The sequence below is a fragment of the Sander lucioperca genome, chromosome 3 (assembly GCF_008315115.2).
Source record: "Sander lucioperca isolate FBNREF2018 chromosome 3, SLUC_FBN_1.2, whole genome shotgun sequence".
In the NCBI taxonomy this organism is placed as follows: Eukaryota; Metazoa; Chordata; class Actinopteri; order Perciformes; family Percidae; genus Sander; species Sander lucioperca.
The window spans coordinates 1,318,819-1,338,948 of NC_050175.1; the positions used below are offsets into that span (position 1 = coordinate 1,318,819).

General features: G+C 40.2%; 1 protein-coding gene and 1 pseudogene across 6 annotated transcripts in view; one reads left to right on the top strand and one right to left on the bottom strand.

The window, feature by feature from the left end:
- The window catches only part of LOC116056946 (multiple C2 and transmembrane domain-containing protein 2-like), a 48,297-nt gene extending 34,495 nt beyond the window's left edge, over positions 1 to 13,802 (top strand). For all 6 annotated transcript variants that reach the window (XM_035999113.1, XM_035999114.1, XM_031309374.2 and 3 more), the window contains 7 exons: positions 1,142 to 1,261; positions 4,851 to 4,964; positions 8,102 to 8,143; positions 10,845 to 10,954; positions 11,257 to 11,366; positions 11,948 to 12,045; positions 12,877 to 13,802. In XM_035999113.1, the coding sequence (XP_035855006.1) occupies positions 1,142 to 1,261; positions 4,851 to 4,964; positions 8,102 to 8,143; positions 10,845 to 10,954; positions 11,257 to 11,366; positions 11,948 to 12,045; positions 12,877 to 12,936 (654 nt within the window). In that variant the 3' untranslated portion in view covers positions 12,937 to 13,802. The remainder of the gene's footprint in view (positions 1 to 1,141; positions 1,262 to 4,850; positions 4,965 to 8,101; positions 8,144 to 10,844; positions 10,955 to 11,256; positions 11,367 to 11,947; positions 12,046 to 12,876) is intronic.
- Positions 13,803 to 18,633: 4,831 nt separating this feature from the next.
- Positions 18,634 to 19,705, bottom strand: LOC116056976 (annotated as a pseudogene).
- Between the last annotated feature and the right edge of the window lie 425 nt (positions 19,706 to 20,130).

The following is a 20,130-nucleotide window of genomic DNA, read 5'->3' on the forward strand; positions in this document are numbered from 1 at the left end:
GTTGATTTAATTTTGCGTTGATTCAAAAAATATGTATTTTGTAACACGGTACATTTAGATTTGAAGTGCTTTTTATTCATCCAGAGCACCATACGCTTACATATGAAGGGTAGAATATCCTTTGTGCTGAATCCATTTGTCAATAAATGAATTAGTTGATTGACAAAAAATGAATCTGCACACTTGCTGCTTTACTTTCTCTTATGATCGTAAACTGAATATCTTTGGGTTTTAGACTGTTGGCAAGACAAAGCCAGGGATTGGAGGAAATTGTGAAAAGTTGTAATTTTTCAAAATTGTTTTGACATTTTATCGACCAAACCAAGAATTATTTATTCAAGAAAAGTATGGGCAGGCTAATCGATAATGAAAATGATTGGCTGCAGCCCTAAACTTCGTGGCATTAAACATTACAAGCAACCAGCCGTAAAGAGGGCGAGGGTCAGAGGTCACTGCACTTTTGAAAATATTCATGTGATGCTTGGATAGTTTAAATTATTAAAAAAAAAAGAGGTGGAAGACAAGCTGTACATGATTGCCAAGTTTATTATCAGTTAGCTCTCCTTGAACTGAACATAAACGTATTGTTGATGAACTGGACAAGTTGAACATTTTACATTTCTTTTCTCTGCAACCAACTAACTGCAAAAGCAAAGACTTTGTTTTGCCTGAATTAGTTGGATTGAGCTTTAATTGACCCCAACTGTGACTGAGTTTTTGTCCACTGCTCTGCTACATTAGTTTGATATACAGTGTGCAAGACAGGGTGCGAGACAGGGTGCCTGACTGTCTGTACTTCCCACAAAGACTCATTGTTGTCAGACAATACATCGCTCACTAACGCCAAAATTGGCTTACACACAGCAGACTTTGACGGTAATGTGCAGGGGTTCCTTCTGGGTTTAATGTTGAAAGTCTTGGTTGACAAAATCAGGTCATATTACTGACATTTTTGCCCCTTGACCACAATGGCTCATGCATGCCAGCTACTCACTATTAGCTGACTGAATGTTTCCTTGTTTAGTATGAATAAACATCTTACAAGATTAAACCTATACACAATGAAAACATTATTAAGAGCATTTTTAACACACCTGCTGTAATATTTATGTTTTGCATGTTTGTAATCTGTATCTTTCAGGTTCTGGCCAGGAACGTGCTCCGTGTTCAGACACTGTACAGGGCTATCATGTCAACTCTGCAGTACATCAAAAGCTGTTTCCAGTGGGAGAGCATTCAGAGAAGCCTGCTAGCCTTCCTGGTGAAGTGCTTTAACTGCTTATCAACACACTATCTGCATTTCTCTCTGTTTTCCCTCCAAGCTGCGGAAGACTACCGCAGTCTGGCTATCCCCTACTTGAACTCTCCCAGCAAGATCCTTAATCAATGTGGTGTTGGACTCGGCAGAAACGCAGGCTTGGCCCTGCCTCTGTGTTGGAGTGGACGCTTTCAGTGTTGTGTGTCTTGTGGATGCAGAGTTAAGCCTCAGCTGGAGAGAGTAGAGTCCCAGTGGAGTCGAGATGGAGTCTATTTTTGTTCCACTTCCCTGACAACTCATTAACCCTCTGTCCAATCTGTACTCGGTTTGATTTAGACCCCATTATGCAGACAGAAGTCCAATTAAAAGACTCTTCAGAGATAAGGCTTTTTCTCCATCCTCCCTTTGTTGAATACAAGTGTTAAGCAAGTGTAAAGACAGTAACACAGGAGAAGCCTCTCAGTCCCTGTCTTTAAACTGCAAAGTGGAGTGGGTGCTGATCTTTTTGACATCATTCTCTCCCAGATCTAGCTCGATTGGAAATGGCATGCAGCACAAAGTTGTACATTAACTATTCAGGCAATCAAGGTCATGGAAAGTTCTACTTGTTTTTGCGGCTTGCGTCCTGTAGATGGCACTAAAGTTTTTTGAGCTTCTAAAGACTTTCTTATGAGACTTGTCAAGAGCGACTGTACGCCAGCCAATAGTACAGTTTGTCCAATTTGCTGTGAAAAATGGGAGCTGCATCACAGGGCTGTTATCTGAACAGAAGGCTCTCTTTAGCTTTGAGTGGTGCTTTTAGATATGTAATTTAGGATCACTTGGACCTCTAGAAACATCCATCCGCACGGGGTCAGGGGGTTAGTGGACTTTAATCAGAAAGTGCTTGCATTGCAAATATTTAAACCATAGTTAATGCACAGGTACTCACAATGGAACAGAAACCCCTACATATATAGAGTTAATTAATAGTGATAATGTTGTTGCTTCTCCTGACAGATCTGACACACACACTCGAACACAAATCATACAAGCATGAACAAGCGCACAATGTACACACATATCCTCCCACTGCATCTCAGCATTTGAAAGACAGTACCATCTGTACTCATGTTTTCACACTAACGCTCCCTGCCATTTCAAGCCTCAGTGAGAAGGAATAAATGCCTGCTTAATACTTCCACATGAGTGTAATGCATCAAAGCTTCACCCTTCATGACAGGATGGAGTGACAAACTACCTGCAACATCTGCAGATTGTCAGATAACGTTGTGCAGAGCATTCCAGTCAGTGCAGTATACTGTAAATGTACAGCTTTTCCCAGTGGGAAGCCTCAATCCCAGCAGCAGCGTATGTGAACTATAATCGATCACATACTATAGCCCCTCATTACTTTGATTTGTAAAAGTAGGGGGGACTTTATGTTTACCTTTTCTATAACTTGCAATTTTTATTTTGAAGTATAACATCTGTATTGTAAATCAGAAAAAAAGATGCAGCCTATTTCAAAACAGAAATTGTCGAATCCCACCAAAACACAGAAACAAGAGGGGTCACCCATGGGCAAAAGGGGAGGCCTAGAGGGGTAGGTCGAAAATTGGATGGAGAGTTGATGAGGGAAAAAAAGAAAAGAATAATATACATGATTTACAATCCTTCAATGTTAAAGTATTAAACAGCCATTAGCACATTAAAATAAAGAACTAATGGTTAATGTTGCTGATCTGGGAGATGAGGCTGCGTCTGTACTAGCTTCTATTTGTTTTCAATGCGCTCACACCTGACACTGTCTGTAAGTGAGCATATTTTGCACAAAAAAAACTCTTTAACCAGCAGCTACATGTTGGATGGTCAGTAAAACACACACACACAGGCACACACACACACACACACAGAGGAATAAGAACTGTGCACCACAGCACACGTAGTGTGTGTTACAATACAGTTTAGTGATAAATCATCTATAGACCCAGTTTTCTAAAGATGAGTGACAGAATGTCCGATCATCCTCCAGCCTGTTACACTGACAAACACCAGGCCAGATGTGTTCATTAACACGCTGGTTTATATTCTGTCTCTGCTGTCTTTTTTTTTTTTGCATGCCGTGTGATATAGAACGGCCACAGATATGGCTGTTGCTGGTTGACATGAACACGGAGTCTGTTTAAGGGGGAGGGTGGGTGCTCAGTAATAGCTTTTAGAGGCATGTGATGACTGGTCATTAGAAATATTGAGGGACAAGTCAATACACTCAGCCTCACTTGGTATGACTTATGGTAGCTAATGATGGCTAATGTTTGTGAACTCTTGGTAGATATTATGGTTCACTGACTATGACTCTTCACTTTTATCATTATCTCATAAATATCCATAATAATCAGGAGCTGCTGTTCAACGTAAGTTACACCGTCCCGCTTTATAACAATGAATGTTGTGAACGATGTCAGTGATTTCTGTGCTCTTGGGTTACTGCTGTGCCATACAAACCCTTCCCTGAGTATTAGTGTGGAAATCCTGCTGCATTCTGAAAATATGCTACCCTCCAGTTCAGTAGCTCTCCCAACATTAGGTAGCCTTTATTTTTTCATTTTTTTTTCTCTCTCTCTCTCTGATCTGGATTGTATTTCCAGCGCCCTTTTTTTGCTGTTGAAGACTGTGTAATGCCTCTTAAGCTGAAATGGGCTGCAGTTATCACAATCTTTATGGGCTGGGTATACATTTCCACCAAAACGTGACTTGGTTTTCCCCCTGTCTCAGCTCTCCCAGTCATTACAATGTCCTCTCTAATAAAACATAACCCTTTCAGTGAGGAATTGGTTTCATCTCCTCTCCCAGGCCCTGTTTTGGCTTGTGATAACAGACAAGAGCGTGCTTGGTTTTTTTTTTAACATTAAATCTGATGGTGGTGCTGGTGGTGGTGGTGCTGGAAGGGGGGGGGGGGTTTATCTGCTATCTTTTATGTCAGTTGGTGCCTCAGAGTAGAGTGATGTCTTTACCAGATGTTCACTTGTATTTTTATTAGCATCTGTAAACCCTTCCCCTCGCCTTGTGGCTCGCTGCCATGTTGGCCGGCACTTCCTCTCTGACAGGATTATTTCATCGTTCCATTTAGCCGTGCAATTGAGACATCACAAGCTAGTTTTCTTTATCCTCTTTTCCATTTTTACCTGAGCCACACACAGGTGGAATTAGTGCCATTATGGATGTTAATGACATATTCACACACGGGCTCCCTGTGGCTGCAGTGAATCGCGTGGTCGGCTTTAATATGCACAAAGATGAGCGAGGCAGATCAATTAAACTTGCGTGGTTATTGTCAATGCATATACTGTACAGGGGGTGGAGGGAGAGTATGTCCAGCTGAGCAGAGAGGTTGCCCTACACAGCATATGCAGAATAATTGTACATACATGTGGGAAGCAAGGCTTTGATAGTGCCAGGGTAGCCTTCATCAGCTTGACCACTGCTAATGAAATCAATAGCAGATTGGATCAACCTTTAGCTAGTGGGGATTCTGTAACTATTGAAAATGTCTTTTGGATGTGACTGAATGGAGAGCAGTTTGGTTTCATGTGTGCCCCTCTGCCTGCAGGTGTTTTTGGTGACCGTGTGGAACTGGGAGTTTTACATGCTGCCCCTCTTCCTGGTCCTGCTCATCTCGTGGAACTACCTCCAGATCCAGTCGGGTCGGGTCAGTCAGGACTTGGTGAGTCCAGAGCAGCTGCATCAGCCTCGTCCATCTTTATTCTGCTTCCTGTTCATGCTCCTCATTTTTTAATTTTGTAGAAAAACAGCTACCTCAACCACATTTTGTGCTCATAATTAAAAGCTGGTTTGTTTCCATAGCAACTAGCTGCACCTAGCTACATAACAATAAAAGAACACATAATACATAAGCATAGAGAACTCACTGAATAGACTAATGCAACATATCATTATAGCCGAAGCTAATTTGCAGTGCTTGTCCCTTACTACCACTGCTTTCTTTTTCTTTTTTTCCAGTCCGCTTCTAGATATTGTCCTGAATCCCTCCTCTTCTTCACTGTAATTGATCTGTTGCCCTCTCCTCATTGTGACTGGTCAAATTAGATGGAAGTTTTTTAGCACAATACTCTGAAAAGGTCACAATTCACAGTGTTTTCCCCCACTGTGACCACTCTCCGGTGATGCATCTCGTCTGTGCTCAGTGTGGAGTAGCAGCTGTATTTACTGTATACGGCTCAACACAGACTTTATGTTATAGCAAATTACATACACAGTGCTCTGTTCAAACAACAATGGGCTTTATTGTATTGTGAAATATGTGCTGCTTTACAACCATGTAGGGCTGCAACGAACCATTCTTTTCATTATCAGTTCATCTGCTGGTTATTTCTTCCATTAATGAATGCATTATATAGACTTTAAATGTGACTGTGGAAAATAGACGGTCACTAGTTCTCAGAGCCCAATATATCAACCCTTTTTTGTTGGATCAACAAAACGTAAAGATATTAAATTTACAATTATTTAAAATCATGGTAAATAACTTTAACTATTAACCATTATCAACATTTTTGTCAATGAACAAAACGATTAATGAACTCGTTGTTTCAGCTCTACAACAATGTTAATGAATATACTGTATAGGCAGCATTACTACGGACTATTGCATATCAAACATTTACAAAAACAAACAGATACATCATGTGACAAGGAAATCATTTTTCACGCATGACAGATAATGTGAGAATAAAAACAGACGCTAAGGTGTGAGTAAATATTAATAACTAAATATGCCACAATCAGAGTTTTAAATTCGTTAGATATTATTTATAAAGAGCTTAACACTCTGGTAATCTGCTTCATCAGGACTAGGTGACTGGCTGTAAATGTTCACATACAAAAGAACAAAAAAACAAAAAACAATTCACTAAGAGGCTATACATAGTAAATATCCACATACAGAGAGAGTCACTAGGTAGCAACAAAAAAAAAAGTTAAGCCCAAACAAATATATACAGAGAAAATGATCACAAGAAATGACTGAAATCTATTTCTTCATTCAACCCAGGATACACTGTGGCCTGTAAATCGTATATATAAAATGTTTCTGTAAAAGTAATTTTAATCGGCCACCACCCCGAATGTTCTTTTTGATCGTTTCCAAACCCTCAACCATTAGGCCTTCTGGATTACTGTTGTACACATTTTGGAAGTGTTTTGCCATAGGATAATCCAAATTGGCTTTTCTAATGGCATTTTTGTGCTCGGATACTCTGTTTTTAAGACGTCTCTTAGTCCGGCCTACGTAGAAGCATCCACATTTACATGACAACCTGTTTACCACAAAAGTAGTGTTACAATTAACGAATGCTTTTATGTTATACATCTTGTTTGTCTTGAAATCACAGAATTGTTTGCATTCTTTAATGTTGGAACAATGATTGTAAGATCCACATTTGTAAGTTCCTTTTATCTGTCTGTGAAGCCAAGTAATCTGTTTTTTAGCAGGAAGATGACTTGGTACTAACCTGTGGCGTAGTGTGGGAGCCCTCTTAAAGCTAATTTTTGGAGGTGCAGAAAACACCTCTCTAACCACAGGGTCACTCTTGATAAGATTCCAATTTGAATGTATTATCCTTTTTATGGGATTGGCCAAAGAGCTATATTTTGTAACAAAATAAGCCTGGTTTTGTTTGGAGGATCCTTTTTTCTTTTTCTGGAGTAGCTCTAATCTAGGAATGGACTGGGCTTTCCTGTAGGCATTATGTACAATTTCTGTGTGATAGCCCCTTTGTGAAAATCGGTTAGACATGACTTTAGCTTGCACTTCATATTCATTGTCAGTATCACAAATATGTCTAAGACGTTGGAACTGGCCAAAAGGTATATTATTTTTGAGCCAATTTGGATGGAAGCTGTCTGCTTTTAACATAGTGTTTCTATCTGTTGTTTTACGATACACAGTAGTATGGAGCTTCCCATCTTTACCATTAGAAATGGTTAGATCTAAAAAGTTAATAGTCGTTTTGAAATGTTCCATGCACAGTTTTATATTCCTGTCATTGTTGTTCAAGTGATCATAAAACAGTAAGTTCTTCATAAGAACCACCCCATATCAAAAATATCATCAATGTACCTCCCCCACCATTTTATCTTGTCACTGTAGCTGTTTAAATAGACAAAATCCCTCTCCCATAAACCTAAAAAACAATTAGCATAGTTAGGGGCAAAGTATGCACCCATTGCAGTCCCCCGAACCTGAATGTACAATAGGTCTTGATTGGTGCTCAGAAAAATGTGAGTGCCACCCACTTTAAACCAGACCAAACTAAAACTATAAAAGAATCTCTCATATAGAATAAAGAAAACGGTTTGATCTTCTGAAATGTGTGCGTTCAAAAAGGGTTTTCAGAGCCTTTCATTTAGTTGTTACTTACATAGTGCAACAAAAACAATGCAATGAGTGAGCTAGAGCTAGAAGATGCTAAGCTGCTGAGTAGAGCTGAGGGGAACTGTAGACTCGGGTGATAACTCTCTGTGGCAAGTAATCATTTGATCCACTGTTCCACACACAAAAATATTGATTACTGGCGCTTTAGCATGTTCTGGTATAAAAGTGTGAGCTGCCAGCCCTCAGTTGCCTTGGTTTGTTGTGAACAAAGCCAACATGGCCTGTCAGTCAGCTGCCCTGCAGTGCCGACCTCAGGGTCACCGCTGATCCCTGCACTTTCTCAGATGAAGAGCCCATGAGCACACTGGAGTTAATACAGAGTCCCAGTGTCAAAATGAGACAAAGTTTTATAATGTAGAACATCTCAACTCTATAACGCAGTTCTTCTTTTCTTTTTCTTTTTTCAGGACAATATGGATTTGGGGGATGAGGACGAGGATGATGAAAAGGTATGTACCTGTGTTTCTTTTGTTTGCAGTTCTTTGTTAACTAAGCATTTGTATCTTTTATATGCGATGAATAGTAAATATGTTTATTTTGACATGTTGACAAAGGTATCTGCCTATGATCTATGATGTTATGCTGTTAAGCTCTTCATTCAGTACGAAATCTTCGATGCATTTGGATTCCTGCCAACCACGAGTTGGATTTTTTTTTTTTGTGGTAAACTTACCAAAAGACATTTGGGCTTAATGAAGACCTCACAGACCTGTTTCCACATGTCACAACACATTCATATGCTAATAGAGGGGTGGGGGAAAAGGTTCTGCCGCATTTGGGAAAGTCCCTGAGCTTAACACGCCATATAATACCATCAATATGGAACTAATGACAGCACTTAGACATGCTTTTTCAAAGCTCATTTTAGAAGTTGGCATTGAAAGTGTTAATGCTTTTAGGCAATGAAATATTCCTTCAGAATGACAGCAGTTTATTGTAGACCTTTTGAATGGCCGGCGTCGGCCTGGTGTAAAGTGGTTCTCATACTGGTTTCAGTGGGAACATGACCCTGAAACGACTGAAGTGGTTCAGGGCAGCGAGGAGGTTTGATGGATATTTGACTGAGGTGAAAGTAACTTGTCCTACAACATGTGGTTTGTGAGACTGGTAGTCACTGTGCATGTGGAATATCCCAGGTTAGATCCCCTCCACAGCTCTTTTCCCAGGCTTGTCCCCAGCGTCTGGATGGCTTTGAGCCAGCAATCCCTCACAATGTTTCTGAGCAGAAGCAAACATATATCACAGAGATCACTACCCCCCCAATACCCCCCCGCCCCCCCCCCCCCCACACACACACACACACACACACACACACACACACACACACATACACGCGCATCGACCCACCGACCCCAGCTCCTCTCTTCAGTCCTGTAACCCTCCTTCAGTCTCGCTGTGTTTGATGTATACATGTGGCCGTGTCTCTGTCTGAAGTCTGGCCCTCTCTGCAGAGATCTTCAGAGGGTCTGGTCTCCTCTGTTTACTTTAAAGCCATCCTTCCCTCCTGGGATCTGGACTAGCCTGAGAACGGTGCCTTGTCTCTTTCATAACTCTGAAGAGTATTCACTTCAAAAAGCCGTTTTTAAATTTGCTGTTAAAGTTTCAGACACTAATCTAGAGCGGCGTTGAATGAGTCTGTGTCTTTCTCAGAGACACTGGGAAAGACATTATTATTAAGTCTGGTAGGGAGGAAATCTGTGGGCTTGTGACAGTCTCAGATTATTAGACCCGATAAAGCTGTCAAAGCTTATTGTGTAGTTGAGCTGTTAAATTACAGCGTTACATTGATGTATTTATGTTTTTGCTTTTTAGGCTACAAACTAGTGCTGTCAGTTAAACGCGTTATTAACGGCGTTAACACAAACCCATTTTAATGGTGTCAATTGTTTTATTGCAAGATTAACGTTCTTTTTGGCCTAGCAAACTTTGTAGGTTTTTTCACATGCTGTTGCAATAACTAGTAACGTTAGAAAAACTACACCACCACACCGGATCTAGCTAGACCAGAAACACAACAACATGCACGCCGCACACACTTGTTTGGGCTTGCGAGCCGGCCAAAGAGTAGTAGGCTAACGTTACGTTTTGAGTGGATGGCGAGCGCGAGATGCAGAAATGGATGCCAATAAGATTCTGAATGGAAAGTTTACTTTTAAAAAGTTGCCAAATGGTTCCATTGACAAGACCAAAGTGATCTGTGTGTTTTGTCGTTGTGAACTGAGCTATCATCGCAGCACGTCCAGTCTGAAATACCACTTGATGGCCAAGCACACAGCTGATGGTCAAGCACACAGCTGATGCCAATTCTCCCCCCCCTCATCAAAGCCAGGCGACAAAAGCACAAAGCAAGCCGATCCACTTTTCCATGTTGATAAGAGTATTAAAATGAGAAAAATAATTGGACGAAAAGAAATCTTGGGACATTTAGAATAGATAAAAATGTGTGATTAATTGCGAGTTAACTATGACATTAATGCGATTATTCGCGATTAAATATTTTAATCGTTTGACAGCACTACTACAAACCAAATTAAAATTGCGATACGTATGATAATCAGGTTTGATCTACTTCAGAATAGTTGAAATTATCCAGTGTAATAAATAATACTTTAACCGTTTTTATTTATTTTTTTGTTTCAGGAAGTATTTTGTGATGTGCAGTATCTCATTCACAAGGGCAGCCACATGAGCACACACACACACACACACACACACACAGCGAAACATCTTTGTAATACAACTACATTTGATGTAAAGGAACAAAAGTAAAACAAAAATGTGTTTGTATTTGTATTGGAGTTTTACCTCCTTTATATTCACATATTTAATTTGTGTTATTGTACTGATGGTACTTTCAAGAGTAATTTAATGAGCTGTGTATCTGACAGTCTGTCACTAGTTGTTATAGCAACTATCTTTTTCAACCAGCACAAACCTTTAACTAGATTGATAAAGGCACAGTCCTTTATGTTTTAAATGTCTCCTTCTTTTGAAATTCTACTACAATTAGCTGCTGAAAATGATCTACTTCCCCCTCAATAAAATGCCCCACCAATTCCATACCAAAATAGTAAATGGAGAAGCTAACGCTCCCTGCCGAGCTTTCTGTTGTGGACTGTACGAAGACTTGTTTGTTTTGTTCTGCTGCAGGAGTCGGAGAGGAGAGGGCTGATGGAGAAAATCCACATGGTCCAAGAAACCATCATCACCCTTCAAAACCTGCTGGATAGCATCGCATGTTTTGGGGAGAGGATTAAAAAGTGAGAATTTAAGATCTATAGTGAATTACAGAACATTATATTTATTTGTATTGCAGCTAAAAGCATTTCAGTAGTTTATGATCACATTATGAAATGGATTGTAAGAATGACATTTTCTTTAAATGTCCTGAATATTTTCATTGTCCTGGCCTGTAATTATCCAGTATAAAAGAAAAAGATCTGCATTAGAGGGACCTCAGTTACATTTCCCTATGAGTATGATTGTATGGTAGTTTATGTACAATCAGTAAATGAAGTTCAAAAAACCATTCTTCCTGATGTTTATGATCTTCATTTTTCAGCACTTTCAACTGGTCGGTGCCGTTCCTGTCCAGCCTGGCTTTCCTGGTCTTTGTCACTGCCACAATCCTTACATACTACATCCCTGTTCGCTACGTGGTTTTAATATGGGGTGAGTCTCAAACACTGTTCATAATGTCTCAAAAACAAGATGATACATCTCAAGGGGTTTATCCTAATAAACAAATTTGAATATATCTGTTTGCCTTTATTTTAGCTGAGTGCCTCATCACTCCATAAAATCATTGTCCACAAACTATTTTTAATTTGCCATCGTAATAAAGATTCTCCTTTCCCTCTCCTTATTTGTATTCATTTTCACAGCATCTTTCTATTACCCATGATATTTACAATGTCACAGGAGCATTTGCTCCTGCTAAGAGTTCTTCCCCTTTATCTCCTTTAACATTAGCTTCTTATAATGGGATGTATGAATTGAAACATATCCTATATCCTACCCATCTTATTGGATAAGATTATTGTCCGAATGACTGGAGTGTAAAATGTTGCATGTCTCCCAGCATAAAAAGTGAAAGTAAAAGAAGCAAAAGACACATACTGCACTGTAATACTCTGAGCAATATTTCTTGGACAGCGTGCGTCTCCTCTGCAGGTATTTGTTTGTGTGGAAACAAAGAGCGCAGCCACAAGAGACTACTGTTAATGATATGTTGGTGTGAATTTCTGTTTTAGGCATCAATAAATTCACCAAGAAATTACGGAACCCATACAGCATTGACAACAATGAACTGCTTGATTTCCTGACGAGGGTGCCTTCAGATGTGCAGAAGGTAAGCCCCGCCGGATCAGCCGGCCAGGAAGCCCAAAATCCCAGAGCCCGCTAGCTTTGCATTTTACTAAAAACAACTCCCAGGCATTCTTCACTCTTGTCTGTATAATTAGCTCCGTCTGTATAATTATGCAGCCCTGTATAATTTCTGTTGTGTTTTGGTCATGATACATCCCTGGTGGAGGTCTGCTGCTTTGCGAGCCAGGCTGTTCCCAGGCTGAGACAGGAGACGCTGCTGCTGCTGGTGTCTCCTGTATGAACTCCCCAACCTCAGCAAGAACAAAACATCAGTCTGCACACTCGCAGCAACCAAAAAGAAACATTTGATTTTGTAGAATGATTGACATCACTTTAATAGTAAAATAAGTTGCGGATTTGACCTCATGTCCATAAACCAGACACTTTTTTATTTTTTTTTTTAAATAAACTATCCACAAGAAATCATTTTTTTTACCTATGTTATCCATGTGTGTCCTCTCTTCTTTCTTTATTTCCTCTCTGGCTTCTCTCTTTTTACCCGCTGTCATATCTCCTCCTCGCCCTCTCTCTCTGTCATTTTCTCTCTGAGCTGTTTGACCCCATTTGCCTTCTCCCTCTCCTTCTTGGATGCCCCTGGGCCTCTGGGTTTAGTGACGGTGACTCACTCTAGTTTCTCTGCTGACCACTGTTAATCTGTCTACACAATGACTATAGTGAAAATGTTATTTGCAATTGTCGTTAAATAAAAGCACTACAAGATGAATAAAAACGTAATGCATCTTTGATAAAAAAAAAAAAAAAAATAGCTTAGCACTTTTTTCTGTGAAGTGACTGTGGTTCTTGTTTCCCTCAGGTTCAGTACAGTGAGATGAGAGGCAGCAGGAGGAAGAAGCTCAGTAGGCTTCCTACTTAAAAACTCACAGGATCTGCTTGTTTTGGGCTGCGTGGTTGGGTTATGGTGATACACAGCTCAGCACCGTTCATATCAACCAGCACATACAGTACTGTAAAGACCTTTCCAAAGAAGAAACCAAAGAAGTCCACACGGAGGACCCCATAGAGATTACAGATTACAATGTTCAAAGATTGTATATGTTTTTATTGTATGTACAGTTTATTCTTCAAGATAATTGATCCCAAGCTGCTGTTTTTATATTTCCTGGCCCCAGGTTGTGTCCTCCTGAAACCAGCCGAAATATTTTGTATTGTATTGAATGTATATGCTTTGGTATGTAACATTTGTGTGTATATTTTTACATCATTTGCATTGGCAGATGACTTTTATTCCAAAATGGATTATGCACCTTTTAAAAAAAAAAAAAAAAAAAAAATGGGATGAAAGTGAATTTCATTATGGGTTCCTTTTTAAAAATCCATAATTGTTAAGGTCTTTGTGGTTTTAAATATTATGATGAATTTCAGGATAACAATTATTGAGCCTTTCATATTCCCATATACAACATAAGTTAGTAGCACATATTCTGCATTGTATTCCTTTATTTCTTACTTTTACTTTTGAAAATAGATAAAGATGGATGATTTCACTTCAAGGTGACTTTTTTTTGCATGCAAAGATGAGTGCCTATATATTTAGTTTTATTTTTCTATTCGTCCTACATAGAGGGTGGACTGTACTGTTTTATTTTACACTTTGCTTGTAAGTGGGATAGGGCCAAATCTGTACACACATAACTGTATTTATTCACAACAATCACTGATGAAGACTTTGTGGATCTCATTTCTAACCGCAATAAATGCATACAATCACAGTTTAGCATATTCTCTGCCTCTCTGTCTCAGCTCTGTACTGCGTCTCTTTGAATTCCCCTGCACGGCAGATTCATGTTCTCCGTGCTGCAGGATTGTGGGCGTCTAACAGCACGGTTTCCGAGCCCCCTCTCTTCATTAGGCTTTCATGAAGCGCGGCGAGGCTGTGTGCGAGACCTCACCGGCACCCGGGCTCCCCGCTGTGTTGATGGCCCTTGGGCGTCGCCATGAGCAGGGGACCTGGGCGACCTCCTCTCAGCTGCCTGCAGCCAGCATCCTATCAAGCACAGCAGCAGCCACACAAACCTCCGGTACCGGGCTGCGCACCGCTCAGGAGCAGGAGGAGGGTTTTAAAAGCAGCCACAAGCAACAACAGCCGCACCAATTTAGGGATTGGAGAATTGGAATAGTTAAGATGTTGGCGTTCAGAGTAATACCCTGGGATTTATGGCTTTTAAGTCGGAGCGCGTGGGCTCAGCAGCAGTCAGCAGCCTCTTAAATGAGAAATGAGTAAAATAAAAGGAAAACCGCTCTAATGAAATACAATAACGCATCCCATAATTGTGTCAAATTTTGTACAAGTGTATTGCATATGAAAGTATTTAATGAATGACCTGGTTAGATACTCGTGACACCCAGCATTTGGGATCTAATAACACCTCCAGAGAAATAAATTAAATATCCCTTACCTGCTCAATGCACTATAGCCTATAGGCTAATAATAATATTAACATAATATTCTACACAATGCTATACCATATCAAATCATTTGACGATTTGTCCGATTGTCTTATGGACGAGGGGTGCGACGAACGTGGCAGACGATGACCTGTAGGATATCTCTTCACGTAGTTCTAATGTCGACTCATGTATTCAATATTAATAACCCGCTGTCAAGGACACTGGAAGGACATCTCAATTTGACACTTATAGGCTCAGCATGAATATGTATAGGCAGCGAGATGCTTCAAAATTACCAAGTAAAATCACGGTTCACACGTGGGGACTAATGTGATGTGGCACATGGCATTCTAATGAGCCACAAATACAGCGGCTGATCGGTCTCAAAAGACTTGTTATAACTCTATGTGGGACCTGAGAACTCAGCGGTGTGTGTGTGTGTGTGTGTGTGTGTGTGTGTGTGTGTGTGTGTGTGTGTGTGTTTGCGTGCGCGTGTATGTATGTGTGTGTGTGTGCAGAAAAGGCGCTGCATATACAGCTCTGTAGACGGTGTGAATGTCGATTATCCATGAAAAGTCTTTATTAACGGATTCATAACAACAACATACAGCATGGACCATTTGTGTGTGTGTGTGTGTGTGTGTGTGTGTGTGTGTGTGTGTGTGTGTGTGTGTGTGGAGGTGTCTAATGGGCAACATAGTGTTTAACTGGTTCCCAACATAAAACATTGCCAGTGAGCAAACTGCAGAGCAGCAGTAGCTGTTTGACAGCAAGCCTGGTTGGTTGGTTGGTGCGTTTGTGACTCACTTTGTCTCAATTACTACACTTCACTTTACTTTCACTTCAGGATCATATCTGTTCATTATTTCAGTCATATCTTTCTGTTTCTAAACATCACCACTAATCATACGAGATGTATAATTATCATGACATTGTTTTGATATTGAGAATCATTACCATCATTGCTGTTGATCTCTGGCTAGCAACTGTTAATGTGTTTTAATAAAGTATGGATTTTCAGACTGCTGGGTTAGAATAGGCAAGAAATCTAATGAGAATATTTCACATTTGTCAAATGATTCCTTAAAAAAGATCAGTCTTCTAGTTTAATTAACTAAATGTGTTATCTACAGTCCTACAGCACCAGGAAGTGTTTCAACTTTTCTGTGATCAACCATTTTGTCATAAATTTCTTTTTGAAGACAAAACAACTTCTTACACTTGTTTTATCCTCATTCAACAATCATTACTCTCAGTAATGAGCTTGATTTTGACCATGTGGTCAGCTCACATGCCCCCCACCACTCCCCATAGTGTTAACAATCCTTCAGGGAGTGTGGGTCCACTGGCAAATCACAGGCGCAGTGTGTACTAGCTGGGCTGCTGCCCAGAGGCTGTGTTGTCCCGGAGCAGGCCACCATCAAAGCACTTCATCCAAAAGAGCCTGAGGCTGCCAACAGCCAAGAGCTCTGATTGACAGAGGAGATGCAAAATGATTTTTTAACGAGAGACCAACACACCGATATTAAGTTGTCCTTTTGTTGGTGTTTTGTTTTAGTATCTGTTTTGCTTCAGACACGTCTTGAATATTATGTATTTTCCTCAACGATCTTTCCCCTAAAAATAGCTTTTGCTCTCTGCAACAAGCAAGATCCATTGATCTTCAGGATGTGTGTGTGTGTGTGTTGCACCTACTCCTCTGTATAATTGTTTAAAGTAGTTTTATCAAAATGTTTGAAAATTTAAATCTACAGCATTAGAATGTCTTTATGCAGCACCCGTTCTGTCCCCCAGAATTTCTTCCCCATATTTCCTTTAAAATGTGTCAAGTATTTTGGCTTAAACTATATTAAGTTGTCTTTATCACATAAACAGAATAATGTTCATAGAAAACATTTTTTTTTTTACATTACTGAATTTGTCTTGGTGCATTCAATTAAAGTTTTCAATTCAATTTTATTTATAGTGTCAAATCATAAAAGAAGTTATCTCAGGACACTTTATAGATAGACTAGGTCTAGACTAGGTCTAGACCAGGCGAGGCGAAGCAGAAACCTCGGACAGAACCCGGCTCTTGGTGGGCGGCCGTCTGCTGCTGCCGGTTGGGACACAGAGACACATACAGATATACAGATATGTAGAAATATGATTCATAATAATTATAGCAGTTGGCATGATGAACAGTGGCAAGTATAGTAACAATAAAGATAATAGAACTATGACTAGAAATAATAAGTAGTAGCAGTGCAGGGCGTAGCAAGGCGTGGAGCAGGACCACGGCAGCAGCTGCAACCACGATCCAGGTGCCACCACAATCCAAAGAAATCCTCATGGCGAGAAAACATAAGGACTCTGGGGTTAGAGCTAAGTTAGTAACATGCATGGGACATAAATGAACACAGATGGAGAGAGAGAGAGAGGAGAGAGGTGCTCAGTGTGTCATGGGCAGTGACGTGCTAAGTAATCTACTTCTACAAGAACTATAAGCAATAAAATTATAAAAGTACTCAAAATATTCTTTGATTATTTTACAGGCCATGTTAAACTCATGTAACGTGAGGGTTCGTAATGTGGTGGTTGGACCACTCTTAAAGAGAAGAAACAGCCGGATTGCTGTTCTCCACACATCAGCTCCACAACAACAGCAACACTTCCTTTTTTCTCACTGACATATAGCTGAACTAACCAATCAGATGCTAGCAGAACTTAGACTAAGGTAAATGTGAGGGAAACCACAGAGGTAGATTCATAACTGCTTGTGTAAATAATTAAACATGTAAATATGCAAATACTGACTGTGTAAACACAAATATGTAAATAGTTAACTGTATACACATTGTAAATACATTTTTAGTAAATTAACTCAAATATATGAATTAACATGTAAACCTTACACTCATATATACATATATAACTATAGTTATTTTTCTTGTTTTACCATTTTCATCATTTACTGTGTCAGTGGCAATTTTTCACCCTGTTAGTAATTTGTTACTTTCCAAAAAAGACTACAATTCCATTGAGATCATTTTCAGGAAGTGACATCGTTTTTAGGAGGGAACAAAGGAGCAAGATAGGGTGAGCATAAACTTTCACTCATGTATTGTTCCCCATGTTCAATGATGCTTATCTGTTTGTCACACTCTTAAACTTTGCCCTTTTAGGCTAAATTATGAATAATAATAATAATAAACAAATTAAAAATATATATTTGATATAGTAATACAAGTTCTGTTAAAGTGTAGAACGTTAGCTAGCTAAATCTAGATCACTCACAAAGCTATGGCTAACTTAGCTCAAAGTTTTTCCACCCTGTTAGCAGTCCTGTTTAGGCTATAGACCAGTATGAACCAGTCCACCCTTAAGGATTAGTTTTTCAGTGTCTTACATCGGCTAACACAATGCTGTGGAGAAGACTGGGTGGTTCTTAATCTTTTTTTTTTTTTTGTCAAACGTACCCCATAGCCCTATCAGATGAACTAAAGTAGGCCTACCCCTTTATCGACACCACTTGTCATGTTCCAAATGTGTTAATTTGAATACAACAACTGGATATTATTTAACTATTAATGATATCAAAGAGGATATTGTTTCAATATTCTTTCATCCAATTGAAGTGTCAGTTTTCGATTTGGTTAAGTTTGCATTTGTATAATTAGGCTACCACTTGGAGTGCCAGAAGCTGGACACTTCAGCCATTTATATTACCTTTAGATAATTATTTCAACCATTTTATCCATTAGTTTTAGCTAACTACTATTGTTATGAAACAATCCGATCATAATTGTGGTTCGTATCTTGGAGTAAAAAGCGGCACGAAGAAGAGAAGAATGAGCTACATAAGGCTTTGGATACACAGACAATACTTGTTGGTAGGATCAGTTCTTTATCGGTTTTGGTCTTTTCATGGGATTTGTTAAAAAATAGAAATATATAGAATAGTAAGCTTCCCGACATATCCTTTAAATGTAAATGGTGAGATTAGATTGTGGAGGTTTTATTTTGTATTTCAGAGCCTATGCAAGTTTGCAATGTTGCCAATGTATGTGTGAGCTGATTTACACAAGATTAATAAGTACGTTTTATAAGTAGAAATAGATAAATGAACAACACAAACAAATATTGAATGCATGCTTTAATTTGATAGCGTACAGTATCAGAGATTCATAGTCTTAGATTCTGCTGTCTGCTTAAAGAATATTTTAACAGAAACTTGTTTTCATAACTGATAACTTTGGATAAGATGTGTTGTTTTTAGCAGCTGTAGAGCTTATTGATCCTTATGATGTCCCAGGAGGACAAGCCCTGCCTCTGTCCGATCTGGACGTTAGGGTTGGGGATGGGGGTGATGGAGTCCTTCCCGTTGATGGAGAAGGCTGTTCTTCCATAGTGCATGATGGAGGTGTAGTCGTAGGGAGTGTTCTGGTTGTTGGTGACCTGCTTGGCGAAGTTGTAGGCCTCCTTAGGGTTGATGTTGGCCCAATTGATCGTGACGTAGTTGTTGCGATCGCTCCTGGTCTGTTCATGCTGGAAGCCCAGAGCGTGGTTGACCTCGTGCTGGATGATGCCGTAGTAGAGGCAGCCCTGCCTGTTGAGGGAGAGAACCTGACTGCCTCCCACTTTGCCCAGTTCGGAGTAACATCCTTCTTTGTTCTCCACACTGATGTAGTCGTTCTCGTTCTTACGGGGGACGAAGCGGATACAGGTTTTGCTGTGGAAGCCCTGCATGGCGTTGACAATCAGCTGCTTCTCTGAGCTGGTGAACTCACTGCTCACGGTGAAGGGGACCGTCACCAGGCCACTGGAGTTTTCTTCCAGAAGCAGTTCTGGGTATAGCACATGATGGCGTTTCTGGTTCTGGGAGCCAGCAGGTCTCCTTCCAGCAGGATCTCATTGCTGCCGTTGTTGGATCTCAGAATCCTGGTGGTGATGTCGACGGTGTCTGGGGCTTTTTCTTCTTTGCCTCCGTCCTCCTGGAGAGGAAGTGCCTGAGAGAGGCCGAGCAGGAGCAGCAGCAGCAGGCTGGCAGAGGGAGTCATCTTCAGGGTCGGTCTGGAAGCTGTGGAGCTTCTCTGGAGAGCTGCTGTGGAGAGACTCCTTGAAGCTTGATGTTTGACTCAGTTCAGTCCAGGGTCTTTATACTCTCCTCTACAGGTGTGTCTGCAGGAGGCTTATGGGTTGGGGTCTACACTGCTAGGCCTGAACAAACCTCTGAAGGGAGGACTCCACAGACAAGCCTACTTTTTAAACGTGGTTTCTAATCCCCCAAAAGTTTCTTTGTCCAGTTTATCCTCATTGTGTGCTACAGCCTTAGCTACATTAAGCTCAGCTGGTTTTATTTTTCTTTGGTTTACAAATGGCTTTTTAGCAACCTTTATCAAAGTATATATGTACAAATTAAATTTGTGTGACCAAAATACTGTTTCTTCACTCTCTGATGACCTGCGTAATTGGAATCCCCATGTGCGCCTTTTATGACAAGCTGTTAAAGTTGTAGCAAAAGCTGCGTGTCCCTCTGTGAGGATGATAGACGGCCTATTGAAACTCTTGCATATGTAGAAGATGGTAATAGGTTCCTGTGGGACATGTTGCTGTGGCCTGGCTGAGACAGCTCGCTAGTCAAACAAAAAATGAATGCTAAATTGTATGAAACAGTCCA